This window comes from Cnephaeus nilssonii (genome assembly GCF_951640355.1).
Source record: "Cnephaeus nilssonii genome assembly, chromosome: 6".
NCBI classification, from domain to species: Eukaryota; Metazoa; Chordata; class Mammalia; order Chiroptera; family Vespertilionidae; genus Cnephaeus; species Cnephaeus nilssonii.
Window position 1 is genome coordinate 26243524 of NC_137077.1, and position 19152 is coordinate 26262675.

The window sequence follows — 19152 nt, forward strand, 5'->3', positions numbered from 1 at the left end:
TCATTGTGAAGACTATAAAAATGTATAACAAAGATGTATGAAGTAAGTGCTATGAGAAAGACACTGCAGCTGGTTGGGAGGCAGAGAAATGTATACCTAAGAGATGTTTCATGGGGAAAGCAGCTTTGAAGTTGGGATTTGAAAGTTTTGTTCCAGACAGCATAAGCAAAAACATAGAAAAAAGGAAACTGAATGTATATGAAATAACAAACAATAAAGCAAAGAAACATGAGAATGGAAAAGCAGGTCAGCTTAGATTGTGGATGACCTTGACTGCCAGGGTGAGTGAGGGGTGGACTTAAGCAACAGAACATGGACTTAACATGCTTTTTAGCAGAGAATGACGTGACTACCCTAGTGCTTTAAGGCAACTATCCTCATAGAGTAAGACTAGAGATTTGAAAACTGCTTAGAAAGCTGGGCAAAAATGGTAACAGCTTGAAGCACATTCTGTTTACGAAAATGAAAAGGGAAAAAAATGGATAAAAGAAACACTGAAAAAATTAAGTTAATGTTGGTTAACAACTATACAATGGAGTCAAAGAAGATCTGTGGTTTGAATCTCAGTGATCAAGAGAACAGTATACCCTTCAAAGAATACAGAAGCACTAAGTGATTTGAGACACCAGGAAATAATAATACTGAATTTCAGAATATACAGGGTGGGGCAAAAGTAGGCTTACAGTTGTCAGTATGGGAAACAGAGATTATTCTTGTATTATTATTTATTAATCATTGTCTTATTTTCCAAATAACTGTAAACCTACTTCTGGCCCACCCTGTTTAGAGGTGAGGTACATCCAGATATACACATCTGGAAGATGAGTCTACAGCTCATGCTTATGATGTAGACATGAGCTAGAGAAAGATCTGGAAGTCACAGGAAATTAAAGGGATATTTATTTGCTATTCTTTTATATATTTTGTTCCATAATTATAATTTTATATTATTTTGGCACCATTTTAAATAGCTGAACTACAGCATACTAAAAAACTATTTGTATGTTATTTGTATGTGACCTGAATATACTATTTGGAGTTTTGTGATAAAAAAAAAAAATTCAAACCCATTGACATTTGTATCTGTTTTAATGAGAAAAGTCAATCCTTTTATTTAACAAAATAATGAGGTTCTATATTTACAATAAATAAATCCAAATATGGAAGAATAGAGCTATGACTTTGCTTAACAGGTATTAATTTTATAATCACTACAAACACACAGCCACTACCTGAACCCCAGCCTGTGATTTAAGTAAAGTACCCTAGAGTCTTTCTTTCCTGTAGCCAACTTGGAACCAGACTGGACCCTTCCCTGGGCTCATCTTCGTCTCTGCCTAAAGCTCTGGTGCTCTCCCAGAACTAGAAGAGGGGCCTTGGTTCACTGTCAGTATAATGTGCTGAGTTCTTCACAAGGGCAGAAACAGCCTACCACTGAATTCTGACTGGACTTTAGAAGACAAAGAATATCCAACTTACCTCCTGGTCCTTTCCTTTTACCTTTCTTAGTTTTCTTCCTTTTAGAAAGCTCAGAAAATGCTTCAGCTGCTTTTTGGAGTTTTGTGATAAAAAATTCAATGTCATCCAAAATATGGTTTAAGATTTGCTGAAATTAGAAATTATAGAATTAAATATAAAATAAAACTATTTTTGCCTTGGCTATACATAGTCAGTAAAGAAAATTCGGGAAGTTATTAAAAAGAAAGAAACACTTCCTACATGCAAATTTCAAGTTTATCACTAATTCTAAGGATTGAACTAAATATGCCTGTGGCCAAAGTGTGACATTTATATTTTCCTTTAGCTTAATTTTGCTCTATTTTCAATACCATCAAGAAAGCATTCACAATATCTATTCAGAACATTAATTATTTTCAATTACTCTAATTTTCTCATAGTGTTCTCCCACATAAAGTTAGGGGGAAATAATTCTAAAAAATATTTTGTTACACACGCACTGAGCATTTTTGTTTTTCTAATAAGTGTCTCAATAAAGCACCAAGAATATTATTTCATGGAATTAAAGGAATATAAACTGTTGTGATAACCTAATAAAGACATAGATAATCTACAATTATAGGCATTAAAAAGAGTTTCTACATGGTGAAATAAAATTCATAATGAACTACGCTTTCAGGGCTCATCAAATCAATTTTGATTATCACATATAGTATAAATTTTAGTTGACTTTCTCTAGTTTGTGTGAAACTTGACATTCTTCTAATTCAAGACTAGAAACTGGTATTAAATGAACTTTTTAGTACAATAAGTAATAGTGCGATGTAAAAATTAAATTCCAAACATCAAATTCCTCTGTTTGTTTCCAAATTGAACATGAGTGTAGTATAAAAAGTAATTATATTGGCATCATATTTTATGATTATACCACAGGGCACTGTCATTCTGCAAGTAAATTATGATGGAGAAATAAATATAGCCTTATCCTTTATAAGAAATTAATATTGACATATCTACTCTTAAAATGCCATTTAACTTTTATATTTCAGGCATTATAAAATATTTTCAATAAAGGACAGTAAGACATTAAAAATACTTCAATTATGAATTACAAACTAAAAAAACAAAAGCACCTCAAATTGGATAATTCCATTTAAATTCCTTTGTAAGCTAGTTAATATGTTAGTTCTTCTGTCACTAATGAATGATTTGCATAAAATCTTCTAGTTAAATATTGCCATAAAGGCAAAAAAAATAGTTGAGAAAAAAAATTCAAAGGGCATAACTACCAGTAGAAAGAGAAAATATAGCTTCCACAAAATGTCTTTATTGAATCAACTTCATTTTCCTCGCAAATATTTCTCCTCTTTTAAAATAAAGGCAGTGGTCTAAGATGATGCTGTCCTTACCACATCTCGGTCAATTCGGGCTGCCATCATCTCAGGTGTTTCTTCATGCCCATGATACTGCCTTAGCTTCTCAACTAGACAAAGGAGAATCATAACTCTTTCAACCTGTTGCTTAAGTAATACCAATATAGGCATTTAGACATTGCCTAAATACAAAATCAAAACTCCGCTCGTCATCTACGACAGGCATCCTTGCCACAACAGAAGCACTTGAGCAGAGCTGAAGTACTTGCTTTCTACCTTTATGTTGATTTACCTTGTAATTTCCCCGCTAGTCTCCCTCTTCCCTGTGTCAGCTGCCTATGAAACCAACCCTAATTCAGCATCCTATAATTCCCACCCAAGAAATATAAACCCACATTTAAGCACCTACGTCGTAAATAGTGGTCAATTAATTCTAATGCAACAGAGCTTGTAATTTTCATATAATTCCAACATTGTGATTTCAATAAGCTTTGGGGGTTCTGAGAGTAAAGTGTTTTTTAAAATTATTATTTTCACTAAACTTAAAACCCACAATGTTGGGCTCATTAATTTTAAGCTATGTGCTTTAAAAGTATAAATACCTATAGAAATTTTCAAATTAAAGAGTGAATTTCTTAAGAGCATTCAAAATGTTAAGTTAGCTCATTTGGCTAAAGTATGATGTTAGTCATAAGATCATTATCATGAACTCATTCCTGATATGAGTAGGTTAAAACTACCACTGACACAGATACTTGTACAAATATTTCACAGTATTCGAAATGAAAAAAAAAAGTATGGATGAAACAGGAAAAATGTATTAACACCAATGGAAATACAACTCTTGATATATCATTGTGACTCATGATGTTTGACATAGAGATCTACAAAATATATTGAAAATCCGATACTGCTATGTCTCTTTTAGGCCTAACTCTTACTGTAAATGGAATACTCATAAAAAAAAAAGAAAGAAGAAATCCCTTAGTCTTATGAAACATAATTTGTAGCTATTAAGTAGTTTAAGATAATGAGAACTTATATGTATAAAATCTTGCCAGTGAACTGCTATTTTACTTGTGGGTAGCTAATCTGCCTAATAGTATGTACTACAGAAAGCAGCACATTGTACTTGAAATAAAGCTATGAGGAACTCCAGATAGGTGAGATGGGAAGCTGAGGTAAGGGGGAGATGTAGTATTTCTCAGACTTTTCAGGGTCTGTGGCAATCCCACTGCCACTGTCTCTCTATTCTACAGAGATTATTTCTGGCAGTCAGGGATAGAGCTACCTCAAGGATTCAAAGGAATTTTTCAAACTGAGTCAACCAGAGCCTTCAGAAGGAACAGAAAGATACTCCTTTTGGGGTCTTTCCAACTAAAAACTGGCTGGTATTGCTCAGTGGTTGAGCGTTCAATTCCCATCAAGGGCACATGTCTGGGTTACGGCTCGATCCCCAGTAGGGAGCATGCAGGATGCAGCCAATCAATGATTCTCATCATTGATGCTTCTATCTCTCCCTCTCCTTTCCTCTCTGAAATCAATAAAAATATATTTTAAAAAAAAAACTGGCCTGAATCCAAACAGAAACTCACATAAGTATTGTGTTCTGCTTAACCTAATAGTAAATTAGTTCTGTAAACCTGATCTTATATAGATGAGGTTGCATAGAGTAATTTAGACAAAATCTAATGAGCCCAGGAACTCCTGTGGTTAAATTTTCTTTTTGTTATAAATTAGGTTTTACAGATGTTTTTGCAGGTTTATTCTTCCACGAAAACAATAGCAACAACCAAAATATCATAAATACACAAAAAGTAGAAAACACTATAAACTCCTAATTAGTTGTTTTTTTTAATATATATATATATATATTTTTTATTGATTTCAGAGAGGAAGAGAGAGGGAGAGAAAGAGAGAAACATCAATGATGAGAAAGAATCACTGATCAGCTGCCTCCTGCACTCCCCACACTGGGGATCCAGCCTGCAGCCAGGGCATGTGCCCTGACCGGGAATTGAACCGTAACCTCCTGGTTCATAGGTCAACATTCAACCACAGAGCCACGCCAGCTGGGCATCCTAACTAGTTTTTTATGCACAAAGTCTTACAGACAAAAATGAATTAATAAGAAGTTTATGTAATTCCTAAAAACAGAAACTGTTATAAAGTTAAAATAAGCAATAATTCTGTTACTTTATTTTTGAAAAATGGATGCTTCAAAGATTTCTTTCTTTCATCTATTTGGCAGATGGGATTATGTGTAAACCTCTAAAAATGACTTTAAGGATAAGAGAAATCTAAATAAAGTGGAAAGCATTTCAGAAAATAAAATAATCTCCATTTGGTAAAAAAGAGAACCACCACAAATTATGCTTACTATACCAAATGAGATACTGTTATTGACATTATTTGCTATCAGACTCACAGCAACCCATGAGTTATTATTATCCCCACTAGAGGCCAAGTGCACGAATTCGTGCACGGGTGGGGTCCCTCGGCCTGGCCAGCGATGGGGGCCTATCAGGGCCGGCCAGCTGGGGAAGAGGGACTATGGGAGGTTGGCGGTGGGAGCGCACTGACCACCAGGGGGCAGCTCCTATATTGAGCATCTGCCCCTGGTGGTCAATGCACATCATAGCGACCGGTCGACCGGTCATTCAGTTGCGCATATATATATATATATATATATATATATATATATATATATGTTATAGTATCCATAAGTGAGGTTGAAGCACAAGCAGATAAACTGTCCAAGGTCACACAGGTAGATCCCAGTCTTGCTCCCACATTTGACTCACCAAACTCAAAGTACAGTATAATGTCACTCATTTTGGCAAGCAAGTTCTACTGTTTGGATAAACTCTACAAATAATGCTTCATTCAATAGAAGATAAGTGATTTAAGAAGTTGCATTGAACTAGGAGGCAAAAGAATGAGGCTCTAGTCCTCACCAAATTCAAATTTGCTAGCTCACAATTTATTCACCCTTAAAATAAAGAGATTGGACCAAGCACGTTTTAAGGCATTTTCTAGTCATAACAATTTCAGATTTGGTAAAACATTCTCACATATAAAAAGTTACACTAAGTTCTATGCTTATGATTATTTGTCTTTACGAAAAGACTGTCAAGTTAAAATGGTCCTTTTGACATACAAAGGGTCCATTTGACAAGGTTAGGCAGATGCCTTTTACCTCTTTTCCACTGTCCTACCCCTGTCCTGACATCCTTTCCATATAACCACAACTAATTTGTCCAAAAGAAAACAGTGTTAAGATAATAATAATAATAATGGAAAGAATTTGAAATATAATCTTAAATTTTAAAAAAACCTCACAGCCCAGCCAGTGTGGCTCAGCGGTTGAGTGTCCACCCATGAACCAAGGAGGTCAGGGTTTGATTCCTGGTAAGGCACATGCCTGGGTTTCAGGCTCAATCCCCAGTAGGGGCTTGCAGGAAGCAGCTGATCAATGATTCTCTCTCATCACTGATGTTCCTATCTCTCCCTCTCTCTAAAATCAATAAAAACATATTTAAAAATAAAATAAAGAAACCTCCTAGTCTCTTGTTTGGTATATATTCTTTTACCATCCTTTTAATTGTTAGTAGAGTCAAACTTCCCACCTTTGATTGTATTAAAAAATACTCTAATCCTAACACCTTATTTATTAAATGACTGGTCTGAATTGTCATATACAATAATCTTACAGTGTTCAAGCTTAACATTCCTTTATCTAAGATTTAAATTTTTAAAACTAATCTCAAGCTTCAGCTCATAAATTAACATCAGATTGTGAAAGCAAGAATTACGTCACAACCCCATGTAAATGTTCATTCAGTATCAATTCCTAGAAATACTCACAGTCCCCTTGGTCAGCTGCCCAGGCAGACCAGGCTGCCACCCGACTTCTGACATCCACCTGGGTAACAGTCCCAGGGGGCACAGGGGCAGGAGCTCTGGGTGGAGGCGGTATACCAGGGTCTGCCTTGGAAATCATCCTAAAAACGATGAAAACAAATTGAATTTTTACCAACTCTACTTCTATGACATCAATTCTCTCAGCGGATGGTCTTAGTTCTCTAACCTCAAGAAGACTATGTCAAGCAGCAGAACAGTAAGGATTTCCTAACTTTTCCTTATTACATATATTTGTAAATGTATGAAAAATAAAAAATAGCCGAAACCGGTTTGGCTCAGTGGATAGAGCGTCGGCCTGCGGACTCAAGGGTCCCGGGTTCGATTCCGGTCAGGGGCATGTGCCTTGGTTGCGGGCACATCCCCAGTGGGGGGTGTGCAGGAGGCGGCTGATCGATGTTTCTAACTCTCTATCCCTCTCTCTTCCTCTCTGTAAAAAATCAATAAAATATATTTTAAAAAAATAAATAAATAAAAAATAAAAAATAAATTAAACTCAGCAGAAAACTAGGTTCAAGTTTTTAAAATTCAGCTGAAAACTAGGTTTAACCTTTTTCTGGTCTCCTGTGATTTGGAAAGGCTGTGGACTAACTGTAGTCCTACCGTCTATTTGGACTCCCTTGAGCCACCTTCCCCGAAATGCCACTCATCTTTCATGGCTCTAGGACAGCTCAGGTGGCAGAAGCCACATCAGAGACAGCCCGGGAACATAGACAGAAACTGCTCACATGCCAACAAACCTGGCAGGCAAAGGGGTTGAGATTACAGGTTGTAATCTGTAAACTCTACCTTCATTGAAAGTAATTCTTACAAATCTTTAGAGGAAAAACGACTTAAAGACAAATCAATTCTAACCCTTAATTCCTGTTATTGTTTTTACCTCAGGGCATCAGGCCGCCTCTTCTGCTTCCCTCCTTTGCTGTCGCTGATTGCACTTTCAATATCTTCAGTAATTAGGTTTGCCTGCAATGAAAGACAAGTTACCTCAGAGCTTATAGATGTTCTTGTCTTGATATGCAGGTTAAAACAGAAAAAGAGGTTATGTTCTCTGTCTGAATCAATGAGTATCTTGATGCAATATAAAAGTGGGTGTGTTTTTTTTTTAAATCTGCTTTCAAAGCACACACTTCCTTTTGATGGTGAACTTTACAATGACAAGAGTTAAAAACTGAAGGAATTTTTAAATAGTGTTTAAATTTTTTAAATATTTATTCCTTTAGTTTAAAAACAGCTATCCTTGCATAACGGCAAATAGAAAAAGAATTTGCCTATGCTAAAAGTATAATCATATGCTAAAAATGTAACTAGGTAGCCCTAGCCGCTTTGGCTCAGTAGATAGAGCGTCGGCCAGTGGACTGAAGGGTCCGCGGTTTGATTCCAGTCAAGGGCATGTACCTCGGTTGCAGGCTCCATCCCCAGTCCTGGTCTGGATTGGTTGCCCAGGAGGCAACCAATCGATGTGTCTCACATCAATGTTTCTCTTTTCTCTATCTCTCCCCCTCTCTTCCACTCTTTCTAAAAATCAATGGAAAAATATCCTTGGGTAAGAACTAACAAAAAACAACCAAAAGGAAAGTATAACTAGGTAAACATCTTCCTGAGAAGAAATGAAAGTGTTAGAAGCACACATATGTATGGAGTTCCTTCCCTTCTCATCCTCATTATCCACTGGGCACCCATCCGCCCACGGGGACAGATCACTCGGTCCCAGCAGAGCTGCTCTCAGGGCAGGGAAAAGCCACCATAATCACAGATGACCTCAATACTAGGTTGTACCCTTTTTGATAACCACTTTATTTTATCTTTTCAGGTAAAAATTAACACCCTCCAAACAATTAACTTCTCCAACAAGAACATTTGATTCTGTTTTCTTGGGAATTGATATGAGATTAGCAGCAAAGAAGTTTATTTTGTTTGATTGTGAAGTTTATTTATAGCCAATGATTATTATTGTGTATTAGACTCTTGCTGGGATGTATCCATCTCCTATTTTTGTTCCTGCTTGTTCTCTATAATTATGTATGTTTTTCTCAAATATGTATATAGAAAATATTCTTTTGCCATCAGCACAGGTAATCATAAAATAATAGAGCTGAAAGGATACTTAAAGATTATCTAATCTGTTCTCCTTGCTTTATAATTAAGGAAACTAAGGAAAACTCCTTTGATGGTGTGGTCAAGGTCATATTGCTAGTTAAATGAGAGTGCTAAAGCAACCCAGTCCAGTGTTATTTCCATAAGAACATCCTACTTTCAGGAAGACACTACAAACACCATGCCAAAGGCTTTCTGTTATGTGGGAGATTAAAACTGAAGATGCCTAGAAATTTGAACTTCCCATATGGGATGATTTCTAAGAATAATTTTACTACAAATGTGGACAGGAAAATTGTAAAAGTCCCATAACAAAGAAAGTTTAAAGTTCAAAAGTGACATTGCAAGGTGATCCATATTAAAGAAACCACATCTTATTTCATTGTATTAATATTTTCAAGAGTGCCAGAGGAAGAAGTTTCATATGTGGAATATGGCACCAGTGAGTAAATCCATTTAGCTACAGAGTGGTACTTGAGCTTTTAATTAGGACACATAGTGTTCAGTACATAGTTTCAAACCCATCAATATCACATCCCTATCAAATAAAGCAAGCCCTTTATTCTCAAAAGTGAAATCCAGAAACATTAGTCAACACAATAACTCAGTTTTCAGAGGGACTTCTGGAACAATGAGGCAAACACCAGATGTAACATGTCTTTTAGGTTAGTCCTCTGTTTTTAAAATGTTTAAATTAACTTTCACTAGATTTTCAGAGCTAAATAGTCACTTTAATACTTACTGATTTAAATCCAACCTTGCAGAATTTTTAATATACTTTGACTTTCCAAAGGCACTATACAAAAATCTGATAAAACATTTCATATAGAAATTACCTAAATGCCACAGTTCTTTTAAGGTAAGATTTTTAGAAAGTCATCCACGACATCAATTGAAATAAGAGTAAAATTATAAAATACACTACTTCCAGTCAATCTTAATTTATCAATGTCATTATATTTTAATATCAAAGAAATATAGAAAATATCAAGTGTCACTTTATGCTAATCTCTCAGCATTTCTTTATAAGATCAAAATTACCTTATATTTTATAATATACAGTGATACATCACTGCTTTGGAAAAGTACCAATCAACTCAACCCAAAATGATTTCCCTTTTAGAGAAATCAACTCATGAAATAAAGATATTTAAGGCTCAGGGTAGCTTTTAATGTCCAACAAATCATCACAAATTATAATTGTTTGAAAACTACAGTGCACTGTGAAATACAAGTCTTCAGGATATAGCTTGTTATTATTGATAACTACACTCAACTATTTTCGCATTACCACTAGGGATTACAAATCTTGAGCAATTATTCAAATCACACAATTAAATGGGAAACTTTAAATCAATACCCTGGAAAACATCTTGTAATAATCCATGCTTTGTGGTTGGTGTTTAATAAAACAATACTGTGTGATTATTTATTGCCCATGAAGCATGATTTCTGTAGAATCAATGTTTAATTATAAATCCAAGTCATTCAATGAAGAATTTAATATATTATCTACACTTTTTAATAAACAGAATGCATCTGATTTTTTAAATACCATTCTATCTCCTATTTATTTACCTGGGAAGCATAAGGAAGACCCTAAGGTATTTGTTTTCCTTACAAAATTATAAGAAACTAAACATCTAGTACCCACAAGCCACTTGATTGAAGTAAATAATTCAAAAGCTGCCAGAACATCTGCAAAAGGGAAAGAAAGTTCATGGTTCTTTTACCTTAATCTCATCACACTGGAAAAGATGAAGATCTGGCTTGTTCTGAGTTGGCTCTTTGCACACCAGAGCAAGAATTGAGTCATAGTTACAGGAGTGCATCACAGCTTGGCAGTGCTGGATTGTGCTTAAAGGAAAATTCTCCAATTCATTCTATAAAGCAAAAATAGAATTTGCCTTACTTTTTACTGTATATATAAAATCTATTGTATATATAAAATCTAGGCATTTATAGGTAATTTTTGCAGTGCACAAATCATATTGACACTGAATATTAGTAAACACTTGTAGATATGGAGGATGATTAGGTACAGGCTGGGCTGGATAATGGGTGGGAAAAAGAGCAACAAAAATGGAGATATTTAGTAGAGAAATGCAGCTATGTTCTTAATAAACAGAATACTGAATTTAGCATTCCTGATCTCAGATAATAAGGTAGAGATGGTACCTTTAACAGGAAAAAAAAGTAAACTGAGGGCTCTTTCCAAAATAATTCACCATCTCACATGGTATTCTTTTCCCTCTGACTATGTAATGTCGGAATATTTTTTAACTTGAACACTCTATAGTCAGATGTACAAATATACATACATACATATATATACACACATATATACATATAAGTGTTAGGCTAAGAATAATATGTCATTTGTATATTTTCAGTGAATATCTCAAATGCAAAAATTCATATATAGATAGAATCCAGCCAAAAATGTAAAACAGGATCAGAAGGATCTCTGTAAGAAATACATTCTGCAAAATGATTAAGATATTTGGTGTATAAGAGTGAATATTCTGTAACCTTTAAAGAATCACACAAATAAAATACCAACACACTAAATAATTTCAGTACTTCTTAAAATAAATGAACTTTATGCTCACAATTAGAATCCTACACTTAATGAGATATTTAAGGTGATTATCCTGACACTAATGGCTTTATACAAATTGTGAGTGGTGTCAGGATGTAATTGATAGGAGAAATTGTGATTTTTTTTACATAAAATACAATATCCCTGATAACTGGAACATAAAAAACAACCTTTTTTTATGGATGCCCATAGATATACATCACACCATAAATTTATGCTAAATCCTAATCCGAAATCCAGCAAATGTGAAACAAGAAATGCAGGTTCCATTAAAATAGAATGTAATGTCTAAGCCATACCAGAAAGATAATACATGTTCTCTCTTTCCTGAGGGAAACGAAATAATATCCTTTCTCTATAATTATTTGAAACCACGAGGATCAGAGAAGCCCTCAGTCGCTCTTCTCCTACAGTATACAATGGGTGAGATGAAAGGGCAAATTTTACCCCCACTCCTATCAGAATATTCTAATGTGATCACAATAGTTATTTTCCTTATCTTAGGAGCTCAAATGTCATTAGATGACAGGGCTCAGAAAAGTCCTCTTTAAAGAGCTCCAACTTCTTACCTGCCAGTGCTTGTGTGAAAAAGGTGCCTCCTGTGGATCTGATGAAAAGTTGTTACACACGCAACCTTTTCATCCCAATTCACTCATTTACCGGCATGTAATTCAGCCTAACATGTAATTAATCTATGCCATAAAGTATTACGCCCCACTGGGGCCTTATTTTAGACTGTATTTTTTCCTCCCTTCTTCCATCTTATCATTTGTGATTTAAAGAAAAAAAAAAAGAGTACGCCTCTAACTCTAGTTTAAAAAACTGATTTTTGCATAAATAATGTACATATAGTATTTTTTTAAATCATTAACAAATATATTTTATTTGGTCAAACTTTCACACAAATTTACAAACAATCTGACCTAATTGTAAGCATAAATATTTGTAGAATTTTCTTAAAAATAAAACAGTAGTAACATTACAAACTTGCCTTTGATTCTAAATCAATCAAGCTCACAGCTCTGTCATCCACTTGAAGAATCATATCTTGAGTCCACACTTTGCCCTTGGCATCGAGCAATTTCAGCTTCCTTATTCCATCATCAATAGTTATCATAGCATCTTTCCGGTCCAGAACGAAGGTAGTCAAGTGCTTATGATTGGCAAAAAGAAAAAATATTTGTAACACACACAGTCTCTTAGTACACATTTTCCTAAAGAGAGCAAAGTTAACCTAATTGAAGTCAACTAGCAAAGAGGTGAGGGACAAACTGATTACTCAAGAACTTCATGGTTATTTTACTAAGATAATAAAGTCAAGCATGTTTGGAAGAATAGAGGAAATGATGCCTTGAATCATAAAATAGCTAAATCTGTTTAACATTGAGCAATGTGAAGCTACATAAACATGTCATAGAAACAAATTCTAAACAGCCTAAATAACATCTTAAAATCACCCCGCCCATTTTATTCCATGTTGTTATCTGAATGCTGGACAGCGGGCAAGCTGCATGGCAGCTTGAAAACTATACACGCATAACTGAGAACAGCAACAGCAATGCTAGTCTGTAACCATGGTCAAACTTTCATCCTACTAAAACCACTTAATTAAACAAGGTTGAAATAAGCAGAAAATTAAAAATAAGAGCAATTTAAAAATCACTTCCCCCCTTATACACTGTCAGTGGGATTATAAATTGGTGTGGCCACTATGTAAAACAGTAGGGAAGTTCCTCAAAATTAAGAATAGAATTACATATGATCTAGATCTTCTACTTCTGGGTATTCACCTGAAGCTAAAAAAACACTAATTCAAAAAGATATATGTACCCCTATGTTTACTACAGCCAAAATTTACAATAGTCAAAATATGGAAATAACCAGTGACCACAGACAGATGAATGGATAAAAGAGATGTGAGATATACCTATACATATAGATATACATAGAATGTATGTGTGTATACATATACATATACATATACATATACATATACATATACATATACATAGCGTACACACACACACACACACACACACACACACACACACACACACGTATGATCCAATACTACTTCACCATAAAAGAAGTTGAAATACTGCCACTGTGACATCATGGATGGACCTTGAGGGTATTGTGCTCAGTGAAATTAATCAGCCAGAAAAGGACAAAATGGTATGACTTCATTCACATGAAGAACAAAAAAGAAACAAACAAAACAAAACAAGAAAAAACTCATAGATACGGACAACAGATTGGTGGTTACCAGAGGCCAGTGGGTGGGAGGAGGGTGAAATGTATGGTGCCAAAGGGAAGCTAGACTTTTGGTGGTGAGTCCGATGTAGTGTATACAGATGTCAGATTATAATGCTGTACACCTGAAACTTATATTATTAACCAATGTTATCTCAACTTAAAAAAATAAAATTTACTTCCCTACTTAAATATTTTCTACTATATGCAAAGGACACCTAGATTCTAATTAAGAGCAAATATCTTCCAAGATAACAGAGGAAAAACTAAAAACACTGTTTAAGTAGATCTAGTAATGACTTGAGATAAAAATAAAAATAAAACTATCAAAGGCTTAATTCTAAGAAAATTATCTAATATAAAATAGAGTCTTTGTCCTGTCTTTAACAGAAATTGGGCTGACAGTGATGAGTAGCAATTTTAATTTATTCTATATGAAAATAGACACCAGACTAACAAAATACTTTTACACTTAACATCTATTTTCCAAAAATCTAAAAAAAAAAAAAAGGTCAACACGATCAGCACAATATAGAATACATCACAGGAATAAAATAAAATACAATTTTATTGGTAGTAAAAGAACCCTTAAAGGTTCATTCTAAATTTTAGCAAATGTCAAAAGCATCTTACTTCAACACGGTATTGGGATATATCTGATACACTGCTGATACTGTCACGTGCATAATTCTTCCTTTGTTCTGAAAGAGAAGTTTAAAAGATGTTATTTACCCACTAAGGCTGAAGTTCATATGTCAGTATCTTGTAGCCATCTCTAAAACCAGTCTATCTCACATATAAATACAGTAGTTGACAAGTCACCATTGGGTCTTATCTCTGAAAACACTCATACTTCACATTAATTGAAAAAGCTACCAGCAAGTTTAAATGAAATGCATGAACAATTTGACCCTATATAAATTTTCACAATCCCAAAGGTCAACAAGATTATTAAGATTGTAAAAACACAAGGTATTTTATCTAAAGGTTTTATTGATCAGGGACCTACTATTTGGGAAAAGGATGAAAAATGGTTTGTAAATTTCATCTGTTAGTACACTGAGAACAAAAGAGAACTATAAATACTGTCATAGATACTGTATTATATGAGTTAGACTATTAAAATAATATGCACTGCAAGAAACATCTCCTTTCACAATATCCAAACTATGGAGAATGTTAGAGGAGATTCAAAACATAATCCAATCATACTGATTGCCATTAAACTTTAACAATTTTCACACATCTACAGACACAAAGTGATACTCAGACTTGTAGATATACGCTGTTAGAGAAAATAAGAAGTCAGGTAGAAAGTTACTGCACCAACTATTTTAAAAACACAAATAAACCTTTAATTTTCTTTTGTAAAATGCTGCAAAACCAAAATAAAATATAAAATATGTGGAGGCAATATTTTGCATTTGTTACTTTCCAATCAAGGAAGTTGCTTATTTGTAAATTCAAAGTTGCCTATTTCTTCTAAAGCAGAATGCTATGATTTAAAAAACAATAACAAAAACAACTCTAAATGGGAACTAGATTTGTGATTCTAGCCTTGGCTCTGTCACTACGTAGGGGACTAAACTCGGGCAAGACACTTAACTCTGTGGCTCAGCACCCTTATTTTAAAACAAAAGGGTTAAACAAGATCAAACCACAAGACTCCTCCAGTAATAAACTTAACACAGAGACACACTCCTTAGCTTTCCTAATAACCAAATTTTTTGGAATATAAATATGTTTATTTCAGTTACTATAGAAACCTTTAGCTTTTCCTTACAATAGAAGTTGAAAGTTCTGCTAAACATAAAAGCAAATCAAGTACAAAAATATAAAGCACATATACAAACTCAGAATGGTAACTTGTGGAATTATTTAAGAGTTTCAATAAATTCTTGTTTCCTAATGCATATAAAACTAATTATCTTTTCATTTATATTTGCCTTAAAACTGAAATGAAAATATTCATATGCTTTATATTATATCACTGATATTATTCCAATATATTCTATTTTTGCTTTTGCAGCATTATAGTTACTTAATAAAAACACACACACACTACAAAATTCAGTATCTGCTACCTTTCTTTTTTTGTTTGGCTGATGACCTGAAGAAGTATGATCCATCTGGTCCTACCAAAGTAATGTGATCAAAAAGAAAGATCTGGTTTCACCTTAAATTTTCTATTTCGATATGACAAAACATAAACCTTCAACTTACATGACTATATTCTACATATTTTTAAAAGCAAACAAATATGATTTTTCTGATTGTTAGCTAAGGATTAATCAATGTGAGATATTAACAAATGGATAATTGTTGGGGAAAACATTATAACTTTTGAAATATAATATGTAACTCAAGGACATATCTAAGAAAAGAACTTCTAGAAATAATCACTATTTCAGAATCACTGGCTCATCATCTTCAAAGACAACTCTGTATGGCAGACTCAGAACATGAAGGCAGATCTATTTCCTTTGCTGTGACCTAAGCACAGCAAAAGCAATGGCAATGGTTGCCAAGGTATCCTACCAATAAAACAGTAATATGCAAATTGATCGCACCTTTGCTATGCTCAAGCCCCGCCCACAAGCCAAGCCACGCCCACCAGCCAATCAGAGCGAGTATGCAAATAAACCCGACCAAGATGGCGGGTAATTTGCATACATAGGCGCCCAGAGCTGACCCTTGCCATCGGAGGCAGGGAGCTGGGTGTCCGCTCAGGCTCCAGGCCAAAAGCCGGCGACGGCAGCTTTTGGCCTGGTGCATGAGCGGACGCCCTGCCATCGGAGGCGGGGAGTTGGGTGTCCGCTCCAACTCCAGGCCAAAAACCGGCGGCCACGGCTTTTGGCCTGGTGCAAGAGCGGACCCCCTGCCATCGATTGCAGGGAGCTGGGGGTTTATTCGGCCTGGTGCACGAGCGGACCCCCTGCAATCGATCCCAGGGAGCTGGGGGTTGCTTCGGCCTGGTGCACCAGCGGACCCCCTGTGATCGATCGCCTGGGCAGGGAGCTGGGGGTCTGCTTTCGGCCTGGGCAAGAGCGGACCCCCTGCAATTGATCACAGGGAGCTGGGTTTCTGCTCCTGCCCAAGAGGCTTTCGGTCTGGGCAGGCCTGGGCAGGGGCTGAGCCGGTGATCAGAGGGAGCTGGAGAGGCCTGCCCAGGCCTAAAGCTTCGATCAGAGGCTTTAGGCCTGGGCAGGGCCCAGCCCTCCATTGGTGTGAACTATAGAGGAAACACCTTTTCTGACTGCACATTGGCTAAGCTTCCTGTATGCCACTGGTAATAGTCTTAGTAACTTGGGTAATAAGAATCCAAAAAGGTGATCAAGGGTTTTTCCACCACACTTCTGGAGAAAAAAACGAAGGTCCGCTGCTGGAGGGGCTAAGAAATATCATATCCTGCCCTAGCTGGTTTGACTCAGTGGATAGAGCCTCAGCCTGCAGACAGCAGGGTCTGGGTTCATTCTGATCAAGGGCATGTACCTAGGTTGCAGGCTCCTCCCTGGCCAGGGCCCAGATCAGGGCTCATGCAGGAGGCAACCAATCAAAGTGTTTCTCTCTGTCTTTCCCTTTCTCTTCCACATTCTCTAAAAGTCATTGGAAACATACCCTCAGGTGAGGATAAAAAATAATAAAAAAATCCATATCCTATGAAAGACACATCTTGAAAATGCCTAAAGAAAGTTGTCATTTTTTCTTGGTGAAGGGACTGGAGTACATGTTGATGAAAACACCTTGGTGGCTGTGGTGACTGGCAGTGGCTGCAGCAGTGGGGTGATGTGGCTGGTGCCTTCCCCTGACCAGCCCGGTTGCCTCCCACAAAGGGAGGCCAGACTGCGGCTTAGGTACGCTCCCTGTTGGGCGCAGGCCTAGGCTGTCAGTAGGACATCCCCTGAGGGCTCCCAGTATGTGAGGGGGGCAGGTTGGGCTGAAGGACCCCTGACCCTCAGTCCATGAATTTCGTGCACCAGGCCCCTAGTCAGGTTATGATATGGTAGCCCTAAGATGCTCATTACATGATAGGCAAACAGTTTAAGGTAAAAATACTGTATTTTTTGTAATTAAGTATTCTCATTATGAAGTAGTAAAATTTGTTTCCCCAAATTTCCTAACACAAAGTTTCTCAATCTCACAGAAACATACTTTACAGAAATAGAAAACTGACTACCTGGCAGCATTTGTAAATAGTATGAGGTTAACTGAACATTCTGATTGTCTAGAAGATATGGTGCCATTTCCAATATTCCACATTAAGAAACCAATTTAGGAATTCAAAAGCTGTCTTCTCTCTGATATCATACAATAAATAAGATGTATGTGTTATGAGAAAAAATACCCCAAAAATGTAGAAATGCCATTAAATAGATTTATAAATAAATAAGTAGTTTCAATGGTTTAAGTCAATGAATAAATGAAGGTTAGCATTAACATTTTAATGGGAAATTTTGAAAGAAGGCTTTGAAAGGCAATTACATTTCTTTTTTATGAGAATCATCTGTACTCTGAAGTACAGTTGTAAACAGTAATTATGCTCCTAAGCTGAATATCTCACCAAAAGCCTTAAAAGTGTGAAAATCCTAAATTAAGTCTCAATGATAACTCAAGATAAAGAATCCAATGACATCCACCACTTTCTCTAACAAAGATTCTCAACCCTGGCTTCACATTAAAATAAACTTTAAAATACTGCTGAGGGCCCACTGTCTAGTGTTTCCAATGAAATTGGTCTGGGGTGCAGTCTGGGCACTGGGATTTATAAAAGCCCAGGCAATTTTTATGTGCAGCCAAGGGTGAAAAACCATTGCTTCAGAATCTGTGCAAATGCCAATTCATCTACTATATCTTATCTCTTTAAATTGAAAGGTTGTCTTTCCAAATTAATAATGTAAATCATAGTCAAGTAGTGTGTTAAATAATAACAATGAATCTGGCAGCAGAGTTTTGGCTTTCTAGTGTTATAAGCTGCTCAACTCCCAATCTAAGAGCAAGTCTCAGTCTCTGTCTCTCTCTGAATCAATTAGTACCAGGAATAAACTTCACTTGATCGTAATACCCCTGGTTGTGCTTCACTAGTTTTCCCAATAGCTTTTATCCAATGAACCAGAATATACAAACCCAAAGACATGAAATTGGGTGAATTCAGTAACCAAGGATGAAAATTCTTTACATACCATTTTAACATTACTGAATTGATATGCTGCAATAAAAATTGATATTCAGTTTCCAGATCAGGGACATTAAATTAGCTTTCAATGGACTTTGGGTGATTATGACATATGTCAATGTAGGCTCATCAACTGTAACAAATGTACCACTCTGGTGGGGAATGTTGAAAGTGGAGGAGGTTATTTATATGCAAGGGGGTATATGGAAAATCTCTGTACCTTTTCCTAAATTTTGCTGTGAAACCCAAAAGTGCTCTAAAAAATAGTCTTACTAAAA

At 35.8% G+C, this 19152-nt stretch overlaps 1 protein-coding gene across 4 annotated transcripts in view; it reads right to left on the reverse strand.

Annotated features, from left to right (window-relative positions):
- EPS8 (EGFR pathway substrate 8, signaling adaptor) overlaps nt 1-19152 on the reverse strand; it is a 168870-nt gene that overhangs the window by 42019 nt on the left and 107699 nt on the right. For all 4 annotated transcript variants that reach the window (XM_079775321.1, XM_079775318.1, XM_079775319.1 and 1 more), the window contains 7 exons: nt 14335-14402; nt 12440-12601; nt 10580-10729; nt 7633-7715; nt 6699-6835; nt 2868-2941; nt 1480-1606 (listed from right to left, as the gene is read on the reverse strand). In XM_079775321.1, the coding sequence (XP_079631447.1) occupies nt 1480-1606; nt 2868-2941; nt 6699-6835; nt 7633-7715; nt 10580-10729; nt 12440-12601; nt 14335-14402 (801 nt within the window). The remainder of the gene's footprint in view (nt 1-1479; nt 1607-2867; nt 2942-6698; nt 6836-7632; nt 7716-10579; nt 10730-12439; nt 12602-14334; nt 14403-19152) is intronic.